The sequence below is a fragment of the Schistocerca piceifrons genome, chromosome 2 (assembly GCF_021461385.2).
Source record: "Schistocerca piceifrons isolate TAMUIC-IGC-003096 chromosome 2, iqSchPice1.1, whole genome shotgun sequence".
NCBI lineage: Eukaryota > Metazoa > Arthropoda > Insecta > Orthoptera > Acrididae > Schistocerca > Schistocerca piceifrons.
Window position 1 is genome coordinate 298375089 of NC_060139.1, and position 25135 is coordinate 298400223.

The 25135-nt window shown below is 42.5% G+C and overlaps 1 protein-coding gene across 1 annotated transcript in view; it reads right to left on the bottom strand.

Annotated features, from left to right (window-relative positions):
• LOC124774229 (neprilysin-2-like) overlaps window positions 1-25135 on the bottom strand; it is a 199719-nt gene that overhangs the window by 137620 nt on the left and 36964 nt on the right. Inside the window, exon 2 of the mRNA XM_047249464.1 lies at window positions 5678-5811. Within this exon, the coding sequence (XP_047105420.1) occupies window positions 5678-5811 (134 nt within the window). The remainder of the gene's footprint in view (window positions 1-5677; window positions 5812-25135) is intronic.

Consider the following 25135-nt stretch of genomic DNA (forward strand, 5'->3'; position numbering starts at 1 on the left):
TCCCAAGTATCACGTGCGACCACAGAATGCACGGAAATAATACTCATTGGTACAGAGAGAACCCTCCGCCTCACACCATAAAGTGGCTGGGAAGTAGACATGCAGCTGTGGGAGTAAGTTAGAGGAGATTAGGGGAGGAACATAAGCATGGATTGGCGAGGATGGGGAAGGACATCAGCTGTGCTCATTCAGATGGTGTACCGTGGCGTTGCCTTAAACTATTCGCAGAAACCATGGACACAGAATTCTAGACGGGTCCACACCCACCTCACCCTTCCTCCTCCCCCTCCCCACCCCCCCCCCCCCCCACCCCTATGCACGCTCATTATTCTAGCTGGACTGTCGGTAGCACTCTGGAACTCAACAGCGATTCCTGCTGCTGGTCTCCTACGATATTTTACAACTGCCTTATGCGACGCTCGATGGTACTCGGTCAGTACACGATGTCTGAGTGATCTTCTTTCAGTAGGAGTAGTTTCTTCAGATTGCCTTTCACAATAATAACATCACAAACAGATCACTTGGGCAGCTTTAGAAGTTTTGGAATGTCCTTGATAGATATGTTACCCAAGTGTCATTCAATGACTAGTCCACGTAAGAAGTCACTGGGCTCTATAGACCGACCAGTGCTGCTGTTGCTGTTTCTTTCCTGACAGCACAATATTCTCCACTCCCTTCTATTCTCGCGATTCATGTCATCTAGAGGTCATTTCCGCATTACATATGCATGTCGTGATGCTTTTGATCAAATAGTGTAACTCCATTTACAATAATCCAAGTTGACCCTGTGTCTGTGTCATATAAAGTTTGGCCAACAGCTACTGGATGCCGTGAAAATAGTATGTTGTTCCATCTAAGAGAGCACACTGTCTTCAGTATCTCGGCTGATACGAGAGTGAAGGAGGTTAACCATTCAACACATGTGTCCCCTTTGCGTATTCTCATTTACTGTAAACTTCGATTCGATATCGCGAGCCGTTCACGAAACCATAATGAAGAGTGAACAAGAAGTTTTAGGACGATACAGTCCCTCCCCTCCTTTCCACCCACAAACAGCATGTCGCTGTGGGCTTTATAATGTTATGTGAATTTTTTTTTCTTTACTTATATGGCAACGTATCTATTATGAAGTTTCGTATGTAATGAACTTCTGAAAGTTTTGAGACATTTGTGACCAACACGGTGCCAATGTACCGAACTTGCGATGTGTTAGTGAAATTTCGTTACAGTTCTCTCACAACATGTGAATATGTATCTGAAACTATGTAGATTGTTTGAAGGCCTAGATAAAACATAGGTATGTCAACAGCGGCGGCTGCTGTGTAAGAGTGCATGAGCACGTGAACACCAAACTTTTGATGCCTTGTGGATTTATTGGTTATTTTTCTTTGAATGCTGTTAAACATAATGCAGATGCAATAATCTGAAATATACGGCACTAAAATCTACAGCGCTATACCACATTGACAGCGCTCTAGAAGCCATGAAACTTGGATTCAGGGACACGAGCACACTGTCAGTTGTGCACATTTTAAGGAGCTTCTGCGCATGCGCGACTGGCAATGACGTAATTACCTTATGGGTCAAATACATGCTGATCAGATAAACAATGTGCACAGGTTGTGGCGTGCACAGCTAGGCCTTACCACTCAACTACAAGTCTAATTCAATGCCACTAGATGGTAGCACACTACATTCGCTTGGAAATTGGCGTCAATCCCATTACGTATTAGCACATTCGTCAGATATGCTAATTTACTCGACATACAGTAAAATTAAATCGGACGTCTGTATATGTTACAGTTATAATGACAGAATAATCTTTTTCGTGGGCTTCTGAATGAGTCACAGTATCTTAAGTTTTTGATTTTATTATACAGTAATCCTTTTGTATTCTTAACAGGAGAGTGCACCAGTTTAGTTGGTTTCATTTACCCGTAGCCAGGTGACTATGTTGGTAGACATTAAGGCGTTTCTACCAGAATTTAATAATTTCCAGTTTGTGTTGTAGTTGGTTGGGTACTGTGTGGGTAACAGTACGGACAGGAAACAGTTTCAAGGCGAACTCTGTTCAATCGATTTTAAGAGGTAGCAGAAAACTTAGTTACCAGGATAAGTTAGCCACGATGGAGCATCGGTACTCAGCTTGACAGCGTATATGGAGAGTTTGTGAGGAAACATAACGAACAAATGGACAGGAACAGACATAACCTCTCCAGATCAACAGACTGCATAAAATTTTGCGGGGCGTTTGACTTAGCTTTACATGGTCACGATGAAACGGAAGATTCAGGAAACTCAAGAGTGTTTCGTGGGCTTGTAAATTTAGTAAGTGCAATTGACAGCTCAATGAAGGAACAACAAGAGAAGGAGAAATAATAACGCAATAAATTTTAAGTGCGCCTTATTTGGCTGTAATGGTGGACGAAACAACAGATGTATCTATCACGCAACTGTTGGTGATTGTGTATTGATACGAACTTCATGGTTCTGTTGTGGAGAGATATTGGGGCTTCCTAAGCCCTGACAGACAGGATGCTGAGACGTTATTTAAGGCGATGATTCTGAATCGCAAAAGCATGCAGATAGAAAGAAGGAAAAGGTGATCGCACAATGCTATGATGGTGCTGCTGTTATGAGCGGAGGCATTAACGATGTTCAGGCAAGGATTAAGCAAGTGCTCATTATATTCACTGCTATGCACATCAATTTAATCTGGTCTTGCAAAAAGCTCCATCTATAAACAAATCTGCTACAATATTTTTTCTAAAACACTCTGGCTTTGCAGCTTTTTTTCCCAATCATCACACAAGACAAATGTGCTAGACACAGTAGGGCAGATGCAACATGACTGTTTAATATTCGGACAGTCAAAGGGAAACAAGGAGAGTCTGAGTGGTGTATAAGAAATTACCGTCTCTGATCGTGCAGATGATGAAAACAGACGAGAAAGTTCGAAAGAGCCTGAGTTCTTATTTTGGCTACAATTTTTTATGGGATCATGCCACGTGCAGGCATGCTCCTCAGGAAACTTACAACATTGGAATCTTTAAACATTAAGCCCTGAGCAGTATTTATTGAGTTTAAAGGTGTAGTTACAGGAATAAGAAATAATGCCACTGAAGAAATTTCTTCATCTTGTGAAGAACAAATTCAGAAGTAAAGAAAATCAGAAAATAAAGTAACAGATGCGAAGGAATTTTGTGATGCCATAATAAGCGACATGACTGAAAGATTTTCATTCATGAATCACCTTGTGGCATCAAAGTTGCTAGATGTGAGCTCAGTTTCTCTATTTTCGACAAATTTTCCTGATGGAGAACTTGGCATTACTGTTGAAACGTACCCATGGTTATCGAAGACGCTACTCAGAACAGAGCTAGAAGTACCGTACTTGAATCTGAACGTTGTATCTCAGCAATGAAAAGGAGAAAGACCTTTCTTCGAAACACAGTGACAGAGTACAGGCTTTCGATAGTGGCAATGCCTGTAATTGAGAAAAAGGTTTGTCAGTTATACTAAAGACTTCAATCATAGAATGATCGAGACATTCTAAAAATAAACACATGGATTTTCTTTATAAATAGGCAATGTCAGACATGGTGCTGTATAATTTTCTCTGTTTAATGTGCACCTACAGTGCAGCGTAACGTGTATTAATATTAACTTTTGTGTGGACTATACGGAAGAATAGGGCATTTCATAGGAAGAGATTACGCCGTTTTCGTGCTTCATGAACTGAGACTTACAAGGGGAGGCCACGACGTTTGCAACTTCGCACACTCGTAGAACTCCATGAGGACAACAAAACGTGTAAGCAGTAGCGCGTACTTCTCAAGCGTTATTGAGAAAATCGAAAGATAATTTCGGTCGTACAATATATATACCTGCGAGTGGCCATTTTTACCAGGAAGAGGCGGCAGCCGAGTGGTTAGCGTTCAAGCCACGTAATTGCTGGATCGATGGATCGAGTCCCGTTCGTCATCTTCGTTTTTTTTTTCTATTTTCAACAGTCATTTTCTTTACATTACAATTGATATAATGCGAAAAATACGTGTAATCGGATGAACGTTTATTAAATTTACACTGTTATTTGGCTGTCTACAAATTTTTACTATCACACTATCACTATAATATTCATAATTATCGACTAGTAAACGACCAAACACATAAAAAGATAATGAAAATGTATGCTTGTCCGTGATTTGAGAAATCCCTTATACCTAGACGGAGCCTGAAACAACCTGTTACCTGCAAGTTTTGACCGGCACACACGGCTTGCGAAATATGTTCAATTAATCGTCGGTTTCGACATTACAAGTTGCTGGATGGTATTTTTCGTCAAAACATGGAAAACATAAAGTTATGACTATTATATTATTTCTAATAATAAAAATTTGTAGACTGCCAAATAACATTGTAAATTTAATAAAAGTTCATCCGATTACACGTATTTTTCCCATTATATCAATTGTAATATAAATAGTAAAGAAAGTGACTGTGTTGAAAATTAAAAAAAAAACTGACGATCGGGACTCGATCCAGCGATTACGGTGCTTCAACGCTAACCACTCGGCTGTCGCAGCTTCATGGTAAAAATGGCCACGCGCAGGTATATATTTGACGACCGAAATTCTCTTCCGGTTTTCTCAATAACGCTTGAGAAGTACGTGCTACTGCTTACACATTTTGTTGTCCTCACGGAGTAATACGAGTGTACGAAGTTTACAGTAAATTTGAGTTCCAAACGTCGTGGCCTCCCCTTGTTAGTGAGTGATAAGACTTTACTAATATTAATATTTGGTTGACGAGACGGAGAGAAGTGAAAGCTTATACATAATATCGTTCGTGCCATAAACTGCACTTAATTATGTACAGAACAATAAAATTTCACACAAGCCAGTCTTTCTTTCGTTGGACAAGTTAAACACATTATTATTGTTATTATTATTATTGACAGTGGCTGCAGTTCTGTACATTTCTTCATCATCATAATGGTTATACAGCAGATGGTATTTTACACATTCACGTTGATTTTAATCTAAAAATTTGTGAACACTAAAACGTATACTTACGATCCGCCACTGCCTGCCAGAGTTGGGAATGACTCGCTAGGCTTATAGCCAGACGGTAACGGGAGAGAGCTTTCGCTGTGAGACTAGTGTGCTGTCAGATGGAGTATTGGCAGGAGCAGTCGGAACTGAATTGTGCACACATAGGTTTGCTTAAGTTAACCCGCCAGGTTAGCCGAGAGTGCTAATGCGCTGATTCCTGGACTCGGGTAGGCGCGCCGGGCCCAGATAGAATCTGCCTGGCGGCTTAACGACGGAGGCCGGTGTGCCGGCCAGCCTTGATGTGGTTTTTAGGCGGTTTTCCACATCCCACTAAGTGAATACCGGTCTGATACCCACGTCCCGCCTCAGTTACACGGCTCGCAGACATCTAACCACATTCGCACTATTCCATGAATTACACCAGAGACAGACAGTTTGGCTACACTATTTCCACCCTGGGGGGGGGGGGGTACGGAGTGGCGGCAGGAAAGGCATCCAGCCACACCTTCCATTACCCTTGCCAAATCCGATTAACCATGCCGACCCTGCGTCATTGCAGGACAACGGCACAAGCGAAAGAAAGAAAGGGTTGCTTAAGTCAGTTTTGGTTCTGGCAGCCATACCGGGCTGGTGCTGCCGCCTGGTGACGACCACGACCACTGAGACGGCGAGCGCAACCGCAGCTAGGAGCGCCACTGTCTGTGTCAGCACCAACCTGCGCTCCGCCGCGGTGCGGCGGCGCCACCACGTAGGCTGCCTGTGGCAAACAGAGAGAGAGATTGGAGGGGGAAAAGTCAGTCACAACTGAGACACGTCACCACACGACACAGATATGGACCACGACAATGGAGCATCGGTCTTTGTTCTTTTGATTATGAGTAGGGCTGTGACAGTAACAACAAAATTTTGTCATTAGAGCTAAGTGCCAAATACTAGAACAAAATATTGGTTCTGATTTTAAAAAGTAGAAAACAGTAAAACGTTTTCATTATAATGTTATACACCATTTACATTTCACTCTTAGAAAATATTGTTAAAACTTATTATAATTTTTTTTGAAAAAAACTATATACCATTTAGAAAAATAGTTGTCAACGTCAGACCTGTTGTGCAATAACCAAAGTGGCACTGGAGAAAATTAGTGGAAGATATTAAATCAGACAAAATGCAGTCTGATTTCAAACTATAATACAACTACAGACATCAGTTTTAAAGGATGTTACAAAATGTATCAAAATAACTTGCAGAAAATGTTAACCTTAACATCATGAGATGTTTATCATTGCTGTGTCATGATCACATTTTCTTATTTATTTCTTAAGTTACCAAATATTTGACTACAATACGCTTTAGTTATTCTTAAGAAATAGTTGGCATACAGGCCAGTAATCATTTGCACTTGATCCATCCTGAAACGTGCTCCTCTTCCTCATGGTCTTCTGCCTTCGAATTTGCCATGCATGGTGGTATATTTAAAATTTTGCCTTCTGTTCTCAGTATATGCCCAAGGACTTTGCAAGTATGTTTGGCTGGCGTGAGAGGGTATACTTTCCTGATGTTAATTTCTCCTGTAATGGAAGCTTTGTTTCTTTGTCATACAATAACATCTTCCGCCAACATGACATCTCCAAGGCATCTGTTCAGCTAATGTCAGTAGTTTTCACTGCCCAGGTACAGCTGCTGTACCAGAACACAGGGAACATCAAGGATGGCACCTACTGTATTGCCCGACTCCAGCCGATCTTAATGATATTAACCAGTATGGCATGGCAAAAGACAATTCGTCACTTACTTTCTTTCTTTATCACATTTCCCTGTCACTGATAGGCGATTCTACATACACACAGTCATCCAATACCTCCATTTCCTTTAAGCAATCAGTAAGTTGGTATGACTGAAGCCTTGGCGATTAATAAACTTCAGGTTTGTTGGTTGAATGATTAAAGGAACAAAACTACTAGGTCATCAGTCCCTTTTTCGTCGAATGGACAGGTCTATATTACCACAGATCAGAGATGATCTACCCTGCAAAACCCATGGATAGAAAACCTTGAGGTCTATCAAAAGCCAATGAAGCGGATATAATAGACAAAAATAAGAAAAGGAGACAGAGGAAGAAAGGCAGGCAAGGTGCCCCCTCCTGGAAGCAGCTGGAAACCCCTGAAAGCAGAATGCAATGATGGGATATACATCCCCAGCCACTGCCACTTACCAGAGGTATGGTTTGAGTCTTATCTAACAGGAAGCAAAGAGTGCCGTTGCAAAATACCTGTGCAGTAAGCAGTCAGTCTTCATCTGATTGGGAATTAAGTAGATGTAGTGTTCCTCAAGGTTGCATCTTGGGTCCATTGCTTTTTCTTCTGTACATTAATGACCTCTCGTCTGTTACATTGGCAGATGCTAAGTTTGTTTTGTTTGCAGATGATACAACCATTGCAATAAGTAGCAAATCAATTACAGATATAGAAATAGCTGCTAATCAAATTTTCACTGACATTAATTGATGGTTTAAAAGCTAAGTCCCTGTCATTAAACTTTGAAAGACCCACTATATGCGGCTCAGAACCTGTATGAGATTTCCTTCCAGCATGTGTATAACATATGAAGACCTGCAGATCAAAGAGGTTGACAGTGTTAAATTTCTGGGATTACAACTCGATAGTAAATTCAGTTGAGAAGGGCATATAACAGAATTGCTTAAGCGCCTAAAGAAGTCTCTATTTGTAGTGAGAATGATGCCACTTGTAGGAGATATAAATACAAAAAACTTGCTTACTTTGCTTACTTTCATTCTATTATGTCAGACAGGATCAAATTCTGGGGTAACTGATCAAACCGATCAAAAGTTTTCAGGGGGGAGCAAAAGCATGTATAAGAATCATTTGGGGTGTAAATTCAAGATCATGAAGAAACTTGTTCAAGGAACTTTGTATTCTAACCACTGCTTCTCAGTATATTTATTGCTTAATGAAATTTGTTGCAAGTAATAAATCTCTATTTCCAACCAATAGCTCAGTATATAGTACCAGTACTAGGAATAATAACAATCGACATAAAGACCTAAAATCGCTTACCTTGGCCCAAAAAGGGGTCCAATATTCAGGAACACACATTTTCAATAAATTGCCAGCAACCGTTAAAAGCTTGGTTTCAGATAAAGCACGGTTTTAACAGAGTTTGAAAGACTTTTTGACAGGCAACTCCTTCTATTCTATAGATGAATATCTTAACAGGGACTGTTAAATCAGCTTGCCACCCAGAGTGGCCGCACCGTTTGAGGATGCATGTCATGGACTGGGCAGCCCCTCCAGCCAGTGGTTCGAGTCCTCCCATGGCCATGTGTGTGTGTGTGTGTGTGTGTGAGTGTGTGTGTGTGTGTGTGTGTGTGTGTGTGTGTGTGTGTGTTGTTCTTAGCATAAGGTAGTTTAAGTAAGGTTAAGTTGTGTGTAAGTCTCGGGACTGATGGCCCTCACGGTTTGGTCCCTTAGGAATTCACACACACTTAACAAACAAACAAACACACACACACACACACACACACACACACACACACACACATTGTTAGATTTCAGTTTTGACAGCACTTGGTCACAACAGTCACGAATCGGTATGTTGCGTGTGTTAATAAACTAATAGTGTATAACAACGTTTCCTATTGACAGCATGTTAATTCTGTAAATATTAGCTGTTCCAGTTTATCGCATTGTATTCACCTATTTCGACAATCTCCTGATAAGTGATCAGGGTAGTAAGTATTGTATTAAAATGTTCTATGTTTTTATGTTACACTTCCTGACGTGTTCCACACACACGAGAAGCATCTCATTTTTTGGGTCTACGGAAAGAAAACTGAATCTAATGTAATGGCACTCAGAAATGGCCTAGGAAAAACTAGCAACGTGAGTGCAGCAAGAGAAGCAAAGAGAGACAAAAGATGAACAAGTCTAACAGACCATGTAAGAGGTGGGAAGAAAAGGAAAAGAGCAGGTAGGATGAGGACCAGGCTGTACAACCGAGCCTAGACAGCTGGAGCCTGGTGTAGGCAGGAACCAACAGAGTTTTCTACCCAACCCTCAATGGGTCAGTACAGTTAAGTGGCCCTCCTTTAAAAATAATGGTAAAATAAATGAACAAAATGTAGAACTAAGTCAACCGCTGAGGCATCTTCCTCTAACACTAGGGTAACGAGTCAGGGGGATTAAGAGTCCACCACAGGGCAGCAAGGGTGGGACAGTCCAGCAAAATCTGGACTACCATCAGACAGGAACAATAACGGTGCGGTCGGTCGGTCCTCGTGATGGAGGAGATGACCGTGAGTTACTCAAGTATGGCTGATGTGGAGCTGGAAAACAACGAAGAGCCCTTGGTAGAAGCCTGTTGGTGATTTTAGAGCGAGCCATTCCGTATTTCAGATTCGTAAAACTTGATCGCATAATACCAATCAGAGATCTGTCTGTGGAACACCCATCTAAAGAGTTCGTTTATTAGCAGCCAGTTTGGCCAAGCTATTAGGCTATCAGGATCCCAACATGGCTTGGGATCCAGACGAAGGTCACTAACCATCCACTTTGTCGGAGGAAATACAGGGAATCCTGGATAGCCACAACCAAGCGATGGTGAGGACAACTCTGGTCAAGAGCTTGTGAACCGCTGAAGGAGTTGCTGCACATGAGAAAGGACCTAACGGTGCAAGAATGGATATGCTGAAGAGGACTAAAGATGGCTAGCAATTCTGCAGTGGCTACACTACAGCTATGTGGCAAGGAACGCATTTCAGTACGTCCTGCATGAATACAAGCAAAGTGCACATGACCAGCAAACATCGAGCCAAAAGTACAGATTACCTCTGAACCACAGGATGCACCAAGGATGGAGAAAATTTGGTGGAAGTGGGCCTTGGGAGGGACCAAGTCTATCGAACTTTGCAACAGGTGAACATGAAGCTGTGGCTGAGGGATGCACCAAAGGGCATAGAGGTGAGATGGAAGAGGAAACAACTGCAAAACAGAAAGGACAGACCAGACACGGATTACGATCATAATCCCTGATTAGGGCTTTCACTGTGGGACACAGATTTCTGTGTTTGGAAAGAGAAGATGGTAGTTCAGATGCATAGGAGAACTGAAAACGTGTGTAGCATAATTGACAAGCTGTTGTTAGTGCCTGATCCACAGTAAATGGACCCCAGCCTCCATGAATAGACTGTTCACAGGGTTAGTTCGAAAGTCTCAGGCCGCAAGTAGAATCTCACAGCGGTGCATCGGATCCAGTATCTGCAATGCTGATGGCAATTTCAAATAATATACCAGATTCCCATAATCAAGGTGAGTTTGTATCAGGCAGCGAAATGTATTAATGTGCAGTCAGCACTTTCGCTTAAGCTGGCGAAGGTGGGGAATCCCTGTCAACTGAGAATCGAAGACAAGTCCTAAAAAGAGATACGTTTTCACCACAATGAGTAGTTGTCGTCGAGGTAAAGTTCTGGTTGTGGGTGAACAGTACGATGTTGACAGAAGTGCATGGCGTGAGTTTTGGTGGATGAAAACCGAAAGCCTTGGGTGAGGACCCATGCCTGCGCCTTTCGTATGGAACGTTGCATTTGATATTCAGCCACACCCACACTAGAAGAGCACCTATAGAGGCAAAAGTAGTCATCATTCAACGAGGGTGTTGCTGAGGGCCCTACAGCTGCTTCTAGACCAATTACGGCTGCTAGAAAGAGAGGGACACTCACTACAGAGCCCTTCTCTTGGATATTGTGGGTACTATGGAAAGCTCCAACTCGAAACCAGAATGTACAGTGTAAGAGGAAGTTCTAGGTAAAAATCTGGAGCGGACCCCAGAGACCCCACTTGTGTAATGTATCAAGGATGTTGTGTTGCCAACTGTGTCATAAGCCTTTTGCCAGTCGAAGAAGACGGCTATTGCTGAATGGAGTATTATGACTCAGGGTGTCATGTGGTAAAAGATAATTGCTTTCGCTACACCTGCAGTTTTAGAACATGAAGGGCAGGGTGATAGTTCTCAGACACTGAGGCTCAAGAATAATGCAGACCAAAATGGTCTGCGACAACGTCTGGATCAGTGTAGACATTGCCATTCAAGGTAATACCGGATAGACCTACAGATAACTGATACCTGTAGACACATCTGATCTTCGCCCAAACCTGCAAAAGAGGTGGACATACCATTCCTAGCATTCTTGCTTCCATCATTTTATTAAGTGGCGGACCTGGGCATAGAGCAGTTTAAAGGCTCGATCGATGGGTGCCATTTATGGCGTTGGAGAGCCTACCTACGATCTTTAATGGCCTTTGCGATTTCTGATGACCACCAAGGTACTGTTTTCCATCAAGGCGGGCCAGAAGAGCATGGGGTCACTAAATCAGATGCCAAAAGAATGTCTGTACTTGTGTCCTAGACTGTCTCATGAATATCTCCATGTGGCAGGGAGCCAAGGGCGACAGCAGAGGCGAAAGCACCGAAAGCACCCCAGTCAGCACAGTTGAGAGTCCATAGGGGCTGGCTTGCATGGAGTGACGCTGAGAGGTAAACAGGAAGGTTGGAAAGTGTTCACTGCCACACACAGTTATCGTGGACTCTCCAGTGGATGGATGGGAGATGACAAGCTCTGTAAATGGGAAGATTCTGTACGCCATACTGAAGTGTGTGGATGTACTATTATTCAAGAGGCGAAGTCAAGTTGTGCCAATAAGTTTTTGAGGTCTTTACTGTGGCTAGTAATCGCATTCCATACCACAAAGGGTTATGGTCGTTGAAATCACCCAAGATTAAGAAAGACTGGGAACACTGAGAAACCAATTCAAAAATTATGTTCTGAGACCCATCACCACCAGAAGGGAGGTAACGTTTGCAGATGGTAATATCGTGAAATGCCCTTAACTGAACAGCCGCATCCTCAAAACGAGTATTTTGTGACATTTTACGAGTTCCTAACCACGAGCGAATTACATAGTTTCGTGTGTGTCCTTTGTTAGTTTAGTTTCTTGGGTTACTGCGTGTTAATTTAATATTTGATAGGCACTATTGTCGCGCTTTTCCTCTGCATCGGAAAGTAAACTGATTTTGTGGCATATTACACGTTCCTGATCAGAAGCGAAGTATATAGTCTCGCCAGTGTGCTTTGGTAGATCAGTTTTTTTTAATCTCTGAGTATTAATCTATTTTATTTGACACGGTTCTTGCGTTTTCGCCAGTGTGTACAGTACAGTTCCACAATACATGTCGCTAGTCCGTTTCTCTGTGTAGTATAGTTTTCCACGGTCTTTGGTATGGGTATGGACTTTAATTGCTGTGTGTGGATGCGAGCCGAGTTGGCAACACTTTGTTCTCTGCTGCAGGTTGTGATGGCTTCGATTACACAGCTTCAAGCAGCAGTGGATGGGCGTCACTGTTGAGGGCTGGCTGTGGGGATCCAATGGACGTCCAGCATGTCTTAGTCCTCCGATCGGTCCACACCAATGGCCAGTTCAGTTATTGCTCAAACTGAGGTTGACCCGTCACCAGTGGTCAGGTGGAGATCACCTCAGGGCGGGGCAGGAAGTGAAAGACTTCCCAGGGGCCTGCACGTAAGGCTTCCCTAGTTAGTCTGACAAACAGGTTCCAGGTGTTGTCTGTGGCTGACACTGACACTCAGCCAGATGCAATCGCCCGCCTTGTTTCAGAGGAAACCTCTCAGCCTGCCAGACCCAGGCAGTCATAGAGGGTGGTATTACTGGTAGTTGAGAGCTCCAATTCGAAGCTTTTACCGACTTCCCAGCTCTGCTGATAGACTTGCTGAAAGGTTCAAAGGTAACTTGAGTTTAATTTCAAACACGTAGCGGCTTCACATTGTTATATTTGGTGGTGATATGGAATAAAACGAGCATATAAGGTATTTGTGGGGAAGGCGAATGACCGACTTTGTTTTATCCGGAGAGTTTTAAGAAACTGTGGTTCATCTCTGAAGGAGACCACAATACAGCGACTCATTGTCGAGTACTGTTCGTGTGTTTGGAATCCCCACCGGATCGGATTAAAAGAAAAAATCGAATCTTATCAAAAACATGCTGCTAGATTTGTTGCCGTTAAGCTCGACCAACATGCAAGTATTACAGAGATCCTTCGGCACTCAAATGGGAATCCCTGGAGACGTTCTCTTCGAGGCCTTTTGAGAAAATGAGAGAACCAGCAGTTCAAGCTGACTGTCGAAAGATCATACTACCGCAGCAGTACATTTCACGTGAGGATCTCGAACATAAGATAAGAGAAATTCTGTTATGGAGGCATACAGGCAGTAGTTCTTTCCTCACTCTATTTTCAAGTGGAACAGAAAGGGAAATGACTAGTAGTGTTACAATGTACCCTCCCCCAGGCACCGTATAGTGGCTTTTGGAGTATGCTCGTAGGTATGTATGTAAATGGAGATGTGTGGTTTCAATGCTGACATGTTTTTTGAGTGTGATATTCAGTTCTGCAGTGACCTTAGCACCTATTATCCTCTCATTTTTCGCAGATACTCTACAATGAGGGTCCGTTACGATCATTCAGCACACAGTTTCATCCTCGTTCTGGCTTAGTGGATCGTGTTTTCATTGAATGCAGATTAGCACATTGATAAGGTGTCTCTTGAATCACCATACACTTTGGCTCCCATGGTTACAATAGCACCCACTATACAAGCACCAACAATGTACCTACACTTGAATTTACTTAGCTGTGACAGTTTTCTGATCAGAAATGGCATATGCAATGCATTGATGACACTGCACAGGTGCTATCCGTGGTCAAATATAACAGCGCGACCACCAGTATCTGCATTTAAGTTCAGGCACGCATTTCTAGCGGTGTTTCCATATTTTTCTTCAACCCTTCTATATCAGCTACAGTATAAGCAGTGTCTCTACACTACATATCTTGGCTTAGCCTTCGACTTACCGAAAAAGTATAAATACTCTACTACTTCGAATCCAACACTTTTGTGTAAAATATGGTCAGTTTTAACTAGACGACTTTTGAAGTTATCTGGTAGTTGTTGTGCTAAAGCTGAGAGAATAACACGGATCAGGGCATTAACAAGACGTAAAAGAAGCAAGGATAATACAACAAGCATAAGTAGCCAAAAAACTTGTTTTTTTTTCGCTGTAAATACTGCATTTCACTCACATTGATTTCCTTATTGCCACTTACACCTACTCTTTGTGCTGTATGTTTAAGAACTATTTGTTTTTGTAAATACGTTTGGATTAAAGGACACCACTCACTGAAAAACCAAAGCATCCATGTCTCAATAGGCACTTACAAAAAGGAAGAAAACTTGCTAGCTTTCAATGTTTTACGAGCTAGAGTAAAATACAAATGTTCACACACACACACACACACACACGAACATGCCTATACCCCTACATGGAGCCACCTGGACTAACAGTGCATATTTGCACGTGGGCTGGTTGCGGAGGAGGTAATTTTGGGGAAAATGGGTAGAGGTAGATTGAGGTGGAAGGCAGGAAGAAGGAATGAGAGCGGGTGCTTGTCGACTCAAAAGGAGGGAGCCAGTTTTCCAACGAGGGAAGAGAAGGGAGAGGTGGCAGGTTTATGGGCTAGGCATGCGATATACGGTTGTAGGAGCCAGTGGGGAGCGGTGCACGCTGGAGGTGAAGTCGGGACATGAAGTGGAAGGGCGTGACAGAAGAAAGGATTGGGAAAATGTTGGGTGCAGGATGCAGGGACAGTGTGTTAAATGGGATTGAGGTTAGCAGTATTATGGGAGCGAAGGATGTATTGTTAAGAATAACCGCCATCTGTGTAGTTCACAGAAGCTAGCGGTGGAAGGAAATATCCAGATGGCCTGGAATGTGGAGCACCCATTGAAATTGTGAATGTTGTGCTCAGCTCTATTTTGGGCCACCAAGTGGTTAACTTTATTGTTCTGTAACCCTCTGACAGTGGCCATTCATCTTGGTGGACAGTTGGACAACTGGTGGCAGTCATACTGACATAAAAAGCTGTGCATCGATTGCAGCAGAGTTGGTATATGATATGACTTCTTTCACAGCTGGCCCCGCCACTAGCTGGATAGGATAAGCCTGTGATGGGACTGGAGTAAGAGCTGCAGGGTGGTTGGATTGAGCATGTTTTGCAACTTTGTCTACCACAGGGATATGATTGCTGTGGCAGGTGGTTCGGAATGGCAAGTTGGGCTAGAAAGTTGTGTAGGTTGGAGGATTGGAAAGATCTTGGGTTGGATTTACCTCATATCAGAGCATGCTAAGAGATAATGAATGCACTGGTGAAGGATATGGTTCAGTTGTTTAAATCCAGGGTGGTAACAGGTGATTAGGAGGGCACTCATTTCTAGCTGATTCTTTGGGCTAGTGGTAGGACTGGGTGTGTGAGGATATGTCATCGGAAATCTGTTTGTGGATTAGGTTTGTGATGTATTGCTTGTCTGTGATGGCCTTCATGGTGACTTCAGCATACTAGGAATGGGAATTTTCGTCACTGCAGACACTTATCCACGGGTGGCTGGGTAGTATGGGAGGGATGTTTTGGTGTGGTATAAATGGCAGCTGCCGAAATGCAGGTACTGTTCACGGTCATTAGGTTTAATGTGGACAGAAGTGTGGATGAAGCCAACAGAGAGGTAAATGTCAATGTCCAGGAACACAAGGTGAATCAGATTGGGAGGGAAGGCGTTGAGGTTATGAACGCATATGGATAGAGTGTCTCAGTCCTGAGTTCAAATCATGAAGAAATCACCAATGAACCAGAACCACACCAGGAGTTGGGACGTTTGGGAAAATAGGAAGGTTTCCTTTAGATTGCCCATCACATACAATGGGCTGGCCGGGATTGTAGCGTTTGTGCATGAAGGTTGATGATTGAGGGACATCCTGACCTAGATCCTTTCCACCACTCCTATCGTAGTATTTCATCGTCAACCCAACCTACACAACATTCTAAGACAACTGTATGCCACTCCCTCTCCCAGCAGTTTGCCATAGGGTGCATATCGATGCGTCAGGAAAAAAGAAGAAAAAAAAGCGTGTGGGATCTGCTCAATCCACCCACTCAAAACTTCCTACTCCATATGTCTATCTTTTCAGAGATGGTTGCGGGACTTAGCTGTTCAATACATAATGTCAAATCAAACGCCTTTCAGCTGTCTAATTTGCAAATTTTTTTTTATTGAGCTACCAGTTTCAGTGTTAGGTTATGCCACCTTCAGGCCTCCTAACGCACGTGTTATATAAAGAATGAGATGGTATATTTCGGGTCTGAGAGGTTTAGGAAAGGTAGTGTTTGATAGTGGCAATGCCATGGGCATGAGGGATGTTGGTGTTTAGGGAGGGGGATGAACACTGGCGAGTAGAGTTCCAGGAGGTAAGTGGGTCGGGGCGGCTTCAGTTCCAGTCAAAATACGGGCCAGATGTGAAAGACTGGTATCTGTGGATTCCGACTTGAAACAGTGATCACTTCACACATCATCTGCCGCCTATTCTGAAAGCTGTTAAAAACACGAACGCAATAACGATGTTATTGTAACCCTGTTCGAAAAGCAGTCTTGGTTCTACAGGCACACACATGTATCGCTAATGATATCCATGTTAAATATTATACTGCTTTATAAATCGAAGAATGGTATTGATTTCGAAGGAAGTGATCTTCCACACAAATGCCACAACATTGAATAGAGACGGTGGTTATGGGGTGTGTTCTAACAGACAGGAAGTGTAGGTGTATGTCGCCAGCGGCGTAAGCTCGTAATAACATTTCCCTTATCATGGGGTTTAGGAAGTGATTCGGCTAAGGAACATGATACTTTGCCGATATCTGCAACTCTCGCATGCCGTTGCTAGATATTTCCCGCGCCAATAAACAGTATTTGTAACACATTCTACCTCAGTACCATGTAGACAGTGTCACAGAGGTTCCACGATCTATTCATGGGGTTATAGATGAGGGAGGATGATGGTTGATTGAGAATGATCACATTCAGTAGTTGGTGTGTTATGTCAGGAATCACTTAAAAAATCCAATGCTGGATTGACGTCATAAGAAATGTACAAAATCTTATGACCAAGACACTAGGTTTCTGGATATATAGTGTGATGCTTTGTGGTAGAAATGGTGTCAGAGATTTGGAATCAAATCTACGAATTAAGACACACTTGCATTGGATCCTATGGAGATGTCTTTTAATGATCATATTCGAGGCACTCTCACATCTCAAAACGAGTCACCATTTTTCAACTTACCTGCTAAGCACCCCATACAGTAAAATATCACCTTGGTTTTTGACAGTTCCTCAGTCTGTACCCCACCCTCCCTGCAGCTTTGTGCATGAGATCATCCCAACTTAAGTCGGAACTGAGCGGACGTCGGAGAGCTCGATGTCTACAATCTTCAGCATCATGTGGAGAAATAGGGTAAGTTGAGTTAATGTGACAGGACAGCATTCTGACCACTCGACGGAAATGGGACTACATTATTGTTGCTCCACCAACTGTTAAGACCAGCACCAAACGAAGCTTTCTACTGCAACACGAGGCAGTTGAAAAGACAGTACAAGCAGTTACGCTGGTGTTTCTTATCGGGAAATTTAGGAACTGTAAGGAGAACGAGGCTTTTGCTGCTGCATTTCTGTACATTTCAAAACTACACTCATGCTCATAAATTAATGTGGTGCCATACAACATGGCGCTACACAAAACTGGCGCTAATAGCATATGCACATAGGGAACACACACGACACAAATCTGTCAGTCCACTGTATTGGTGATAAGTTGAGAAAGCCGTCCCTAAACACATGTGCTACAAAACGCCACTGTTTCCTGCGCATGTACCCCAAAATCAATATGGGAAATGATCACCATGCATACGTACACAGGCCGCACAACGGGTTGGCTTACTCTGGATCAGGTGGTCGAGCAGCTGCTGGGGTATAGCCTTCCATTCTTGCACCAGTGCCTGTTGGAGCTCCTGAAGTGTCCTAGGGTTTTGAAGACATGCAGCGATACGTCGACCGAGAGCATCCTAGACGTGCTCAGTGGGCTTTAGGTCTGGAGAACAAGCAGACCACTCCATTCGCGTAATATCTTCCGTTTCAAGGTACTCCTCCACGATGGCAGCTCGGTGGGGCCGTGCGTTATCATCCATCAGGAGGAAGATGGAACCCACTGCACCCCTGAAAAGGCGTGGTGCAAAATGACGTCCTGATACACCTGACCTGTCCTCTGTCAAGGACATGTGTACGTGCACCAATCATAATCCCACCCCACACCATCAAGACACGACGTCCATACAGGTCAATTTCAAGGACATTAAGGGATTGGTAACTGGTTCCTGGTTCACGCCAGATAAAAACACGGCGAGAATCACTGTTCGGACTATACCTGCACTCGTCCATGAATATAACATGGGACCACTGTTCCAATGACCAAGTACTGTGTTCTTGACACAAGGCTTTACGGGCCTTCCTGTGACCGGGGGTCAGTGGAATGTACTTTGCAGGTCTCCGGGCAAATAAACCACGTCTTTTCAGTCATCTGTAGACTGTGTGTCTGGAGACAACTGTTCCAATGGCTGTGGTAAGGTCCCGAGCAAGGCTACCTGCAGTACTCCGTGGCCGTCTGCGGGCACTGATGATGAGATATCGATCTTCTTGTGGTGTTGTACACTGTGGACATCCCGTACTGCAGCGCCTGGACACGTTGCCTGTCTGCTGGAATCTTTGCCACAATCTTGATATCATACTTTGTGGCACACGGAGGGCCCTTGCTACGACCTGTTGTGTTTGACCAGTCTCCAGTCGCCTTAGTATTCTACCCCTCATAACGTCATCAATATGTGTTCTTTGCACCATTTTCAGCCGGCCAGTGTGGCCGTGCGGTTCTAGGCGCTTCAGTGTGGAACAGCGTGGCCGCTATGGTCGCAGATTCAAATCCTGCCTCGGACATGGATGTGTGTGATGTCCTTAGGTTAGTTAGGTTTAAGTAGTTATAAGTTCTAGGGGACTGATGACCTCAGCTGTTAAGTCCCATAGTACTCAGAGCCAGAGAGGGCCACCATTTTCAACACACAGTCACCATTAGAATGTCTGGAAACATCTGCACACTGTGTATCACTGTGTATGTGGACTGCTGCCACCGCCATCGTGCGACGACCGCAGGACAATGCACCGCATGGTCATACCCCGAGGTGATTTAAACCCACAAACTGCTCACCAGAGCGTTGTTTCACTATCTATCACCATTGTCCTTAATTAATGAGCATGAGTGTACGTGCAGGTACTGCAGTCCAAAGCGGAAGTTAGAAGTGTAGTTGGAGCAGTTTATTACTCTGAGATTTATTCCACCTGACTACCATTATGGCTAAACTGAATGCTGTAATGTGATATAACATGAACCACATACTATTATTAACGTATAGGTGCCAGTGGTTAGTCACTTGAGAGCCTTGGTGCCACATAGATTGTATTAAATCGGGCGTCCAGCGTGCCAACGTCCACCTAACGTTTGTCACACGTGTCGTAAGGACCACAGGCCACGACCTTTAAATTTCTCGAAGACGTTTGGCTCTCAAAGATAGTCCTGCTCCCGCGCTCTCGGTATTACTCACTGTAACCAATCTCGGGAAGCAACAAATCAGCCAAGTAATATTGTAGTGAAAACTGGTGTTGCAGCAAATAAGAACACGGACCTACCATGATAAATAAAATACAATTCTCAGGCGCAGGCTCCAATAAAGCACATATTACAACTGCAAGAGATTGCTATTGCAGTACCAGCTAACGTCTTCCCTTATGCGCCTTATGATGACTGATCTCTCATCTATGTTCATAGATTATTTTCACAATGAATCAGACTCTGTCCTTCAGAAATATGCAATATACGTTAGCCCCTTGTAGAATAATCGGTCTTCTCTTTATGTACATAGAATTTAGATACTGGTTTCACTCAGAGTTAAACAATTAATTTTGAATTGCCAAATGGGACTTGTAATGATGCAACTAGAACAAACGCTTGCATAAACATTACCACATTACACATTGAATTTAGATTCGTTTAACTGCACTCAGTTCTATGGCCATCTTGCATACAGTAAAATCTTGAAGACTTATCAGAAATTCACACCAGCGCCGAGCCACGAAAGAAATCACTTACCCAATGACAATGAGAGTGCATCTTGGTTGTGATACACGGCTCTACCGTTGTGCTAACATTCAACACAATTCCAATGAGACTTCGTATCATACAATCAAAATCACATCCTCACATATGCTTCTACTAGCGTGTCAAATTGCATAATAACCTGTCGCTACTCTACTGCTGTTTCAGACACTCGGAGCAGTGCCGGGAAAGCCATTTGTACTGTTGAAGTACTTACTGATCAAATAAAGTTAGCATTTCATCAGAGTGGTCAGATATGGGTCTGTCCCTCATGAGGAGACCAGAGCAATTCTTCAGAGCGAAAGGGCCAGCGCGAAAACTAGCGCTCCGCTCCTCATTATTCATACCTCCCCGCCAATGAGTAATCACGCCGTACCTCATTTTATAAACCAATGAAAGAAAATAGCATTACATGTTTTATATTACATTTAAAATATATTTTTCTTCGCCAGAAGGGTTAAGAACAAGTGGGACTTCATAAGAGAACGCAGGTTTTCTCGGCGAATCTTGATAAAATCTCAGGTTGACAGCCTAGTCAATGCGTCGATGACCGGCAACGTTACAGAAAGTTTCTTACTTGCCATTTTCAGGCGAAGTGTCGGGTTCATGTTTCGTCCGGATCTTTATAGCCACTGGACCATGGGCTTCTCTGCATCTTCAGTGCCGGTGGGGCCAACCAGGTGGGAGAGGAATCGGTGCGGCGACGGGTGGTGGGGGGGCAGCCGCGGACGCCGGTCTTGGAGTCTCGTGTCGGTGTGGCCTGTTTATTCCATCCATCGCCACCGACCTGCCTCCATCGATGAGCTCTCGTCTTATTCTTGATAATGTTGTGTTCCACGTGGCGTTGAGCTGGAAGCCACTATCCACGTTGTCCAGGTTATCACTGACCCGTATCTCCACTGCCTCTAACAACAGAGTCCCAGAAACCTTTCGCTCTACGCAGTCTCTGGGTTTCTTCAAACTGAAAGGTGTGTTCTTCATTGAGGCTGTGCTCTGCGACTGCGGATTTTTCCTTTCGTCCGAGGTGAACGCTTCTCACATGTTCAGAGATGGGTTGAGTGATGCAACGCTGTGTCTGTCCGATATATTGTTGTCCACATTCACAGTGAACGCTGTAGACACCTGGCGTTCTTAGACCCAAGGTGGCCTTCATTGAGCCCAGCATATTCCTGATTTTTGCTGGAGGCTGGAATATTGTTTTTATCTTGTTCTTCTCCAGTATCCTGGCAGTCTTGGCCGTGGGGTCCTGCGTACAGGAGAAACGTCGGACCTTTGCTGTTCTCTTCTTCCTGATGCTCCTTCTTCTTCTTGCTCATCTTGAGAGCGCGTCTAATCTGCGTTCCGGTGTAGCCGTTCTCCTGGAAGGCTTTCTTCAGGTGCTGAATCTCAGTAGTTAAACTGTCCTTGCCGCATTTGTCGTCAGCTCTGCGGACAATGGTAGTAAGCACGGATTTCCATTGTACAGGTAAGTATTCCATGTACAGGTTGGCGATACATGGTTCCAATGGGGATCCCATAGCGAGTCCATCCACCTGTTGGTAAAGCTTGCCCCCACATTGGAAATACGTGGTCGTGAGTGCATGGTGGAATAATTCCACTGTGTCTTCATCGAAATGATTCTCCAGTAGTTTCAAAGAGACCTCTAGCGGTACCCTCGTGAAGAGGGATGTAACGTCAAAGCCGATCATAATATCATTTCATATCCATGACGTGTATATAAATATGTTGTGCATTTTGACAACCTTTTCTTTTCAGCGTGTACCATTTTTACACCTTGATATAAGTTTATCAGTTACATGTTTAAGCATGTTGTAAATAATTGCGTAAAACAAGTTACTTCGGTTACATTTGTGTCTTTCTAATTAAACAATTTTGTTTCAGACTTTCTATTATGGTTCTGCTACAGCAGTGATTCAGCGCCGATTCTATTACGTTAAGTTAATAATTTTAATATGATGACTCTTTTCCTCCCGTCACTAAGCAAAACTGAATCTCAATAGAAATTATTTGCTTCATTTTTCGTTAATAAACCACTTTTTCCAGCTACTACTGAACATTTCGAGGATAAATCATTTTTGTGTTGCATCTTAGAGCAAGTAAGGTCATTTGCTTGCTTTACAAGATATGTCTTTTGAATCTAGTATCTATTTTGCTGTTGTGACTAACTACAATATGGTCATACAATTCTGACTCCACACACAGGCAAGTTAACATCTGACATTTGACGATACTGATCTTGTGTTGGTACCTGCTATTTTATGTTCGATGATCATCATGTAGACATTGGTAACACTTTTGGGAAATGAAATAATTATTTTATAATGATAAGGAAGTACTTGTGATAATCACAGGCTCATTACTCAATGATTGAATGTATAATACGTTTTGAGAACGAAACTGAATATGCAGTCGTAAGAAATGTCATTCTTTACTAACTTGACTGGAGCCCAAGTCACTTATACTGTATCAGAAGGAACTGCACGTATACTCACATACATTTTTTCTTAAATATCTCCCACAGACATTGGATTATATGAACTTCATAATTTGATTGTTAACCTATAGTTTTACTGTACATGTAAATGTATCTTCGAGAATTGCTACTTTTCTATAGTATGCTAAATTTAATGACATGTAACTAATATATACATATATATATATATATATATATATATATATATATATATATATATATATATATATATATATCAATTCTGGAATCTACGTTTAATTCTATCATTTCATTAAGATATGTATGTCATTCAATGATGTTATAAGCCACATACTTTTTATGTTTTGGATTAAGACATGAACTTTATGGTAAGTTGTGTACAGTACCTCTAGGGATGGGATTTGTATTGAACTAGTTTGTCATTATGTGATTGACCTAAACTTCATATTTTCAACAGTTCTTCAGCGAACTTGTCACACTTGTGTAATTGTCTGTGGTCATGCACATTTGAGTCATTTACTGAGCACTGAGTTTATGTGCCTATTCACATAATGTTGACTTTTACATTCAAGTGCACAAAACTCACTATTATGCATTTATTCAATATCATTGATTTCTGTTATTGTGTCATATAAGAGACTTCTGATGTCCTATGTCAATTAGGAGAACCTGTTTCCTCAAAGGGATACGATGTCAATGCTTTTATGAACATCATGGATTCCTTTGTACTCAACAAGGTATACATGAGCGTAATACTATTACTAAAGACTCTGTACTGCACCTTTATCTGACACAGGGAAACATTTTGGTCTTGTTGTCAGTGTGTGTAATGTGTGTGTAACGAGTCACTGAGTCTGCTTACACCTCAAACTTATGTGTCGCCAAATGAAAACATTAATATTCTAAAGCATGTGTTTATTTTCATGGTTTTCTGTTGCCAGATGAAGTTAGTTGAACTGTATATAACATTTTGTTGTCAAATGAACTACCAATGTCAGGTAGCTTTGAGTTCTCACCAGCAAAATGATACTTGTATATTTATTTTCTCTCTCTTTGCGCTGTGTGCAATTCTATGTAATACCTGTGTGTAATCAACCGAAAGAGTTTTTTACACTCTTGGAGAACTATAAATAAAGTTTTGTTACCCTGTCAAATGAGGTGCTATCAGTGAGTGCTTACAGACTCAAAATGATATCTGTATATAATTTTTTTCTTGACTCTATTGTACAGCTTATCAATTTCGTATTATGTACATAACTTACACAATGTTACGCTTATGTTTATGTATTCTACCGCTTTTTTAAAATATCTGCTGCTATTCTTCTCAATTTTGTTACGTAAGAATTTTGCGTTTGCTCCTTGCCAGCATGTTAGGCAAGTGTCACCCCCCAAAAGTTCTTAAAAGTGATGGTGGGGATTGTGAAAGTTGGACGTGTAAGATTATGCTGTGTACACACGCAAACTCTGAGTCTGAGATGTTATTATGACAAGTAGTAGCGAGCGAGCAGTTGTCGAGGGGAGTCGGAAGTGGTCGGACGCAGCATGCGCTGGGGAGAAGCCGCGCGACATGAGAGGTCGCAGGCTGACGTCATAGAGCTAGTAGTGGAGGAGGAGACATTCGTATTAGCTGAGAAGTTTTGGTAATTTGCCTTTTCTCTGCGTGCAGTTGTTGGTTACTTGCGCACTGGAGAGATTTTGTCACATTTGTGTAAGGATACAATCAGAGTAAAATTCGTATCTTTGCTGTGGCCAGAAACGTGTTTATTGAGTACAGACATTGTGGAATAATTAAAAGTCTTTGTAAAGTTTGTCAGCATTTAAATCATCAATTTTCTGAATATAGTACCTTAAAAGTTTTGATTGATTTCTTCAGTTTTGATTCACATCATTTAAGGTTAGTTGAGCAAACCCCTCGTGATCACTCTATTTCTATGAATAAAAATGTGGCAGTAATTGTTTCAATTAGTGACAAATAGTGAGTGTTGTGACGAATACAGGGATTAGCGACTACAAGGCAGTTGCTGCTAGGCTGAATACCGTAACACCTACAACCATCAAAAAGAAACACAAAGTATATCTATGTGAAAAAGCTGATAAAAATGCTCTTAAAGCTTTTTTAAGAGACAGTCTTCACTCCTTCCGCTCTGATCATGTAAGTGTAGAAAAGTTGTGGAATGTACTCAAAGAGATAGTATCAACAGCAACTGAGAGGCATATAGCATATAAATTAATAAGTGATGGTACTGATCCCCCATGGCACACAAAACGGGTCATATCGTTGTTGCAGAAGCAATGAAAAAAGCGTGCCAACTTTAAAAGAACACAAAATCCCCAAGATTGGTAAAGTTTTACAGAAGTCGGAAATGTAGCGCGTACTTCATTGCGAGATGCTTTTAATAATTTTCACAACGAAATTCTGTCTCGAAATCTGGCAGAAATCCCAAAGAGATTCATAAATA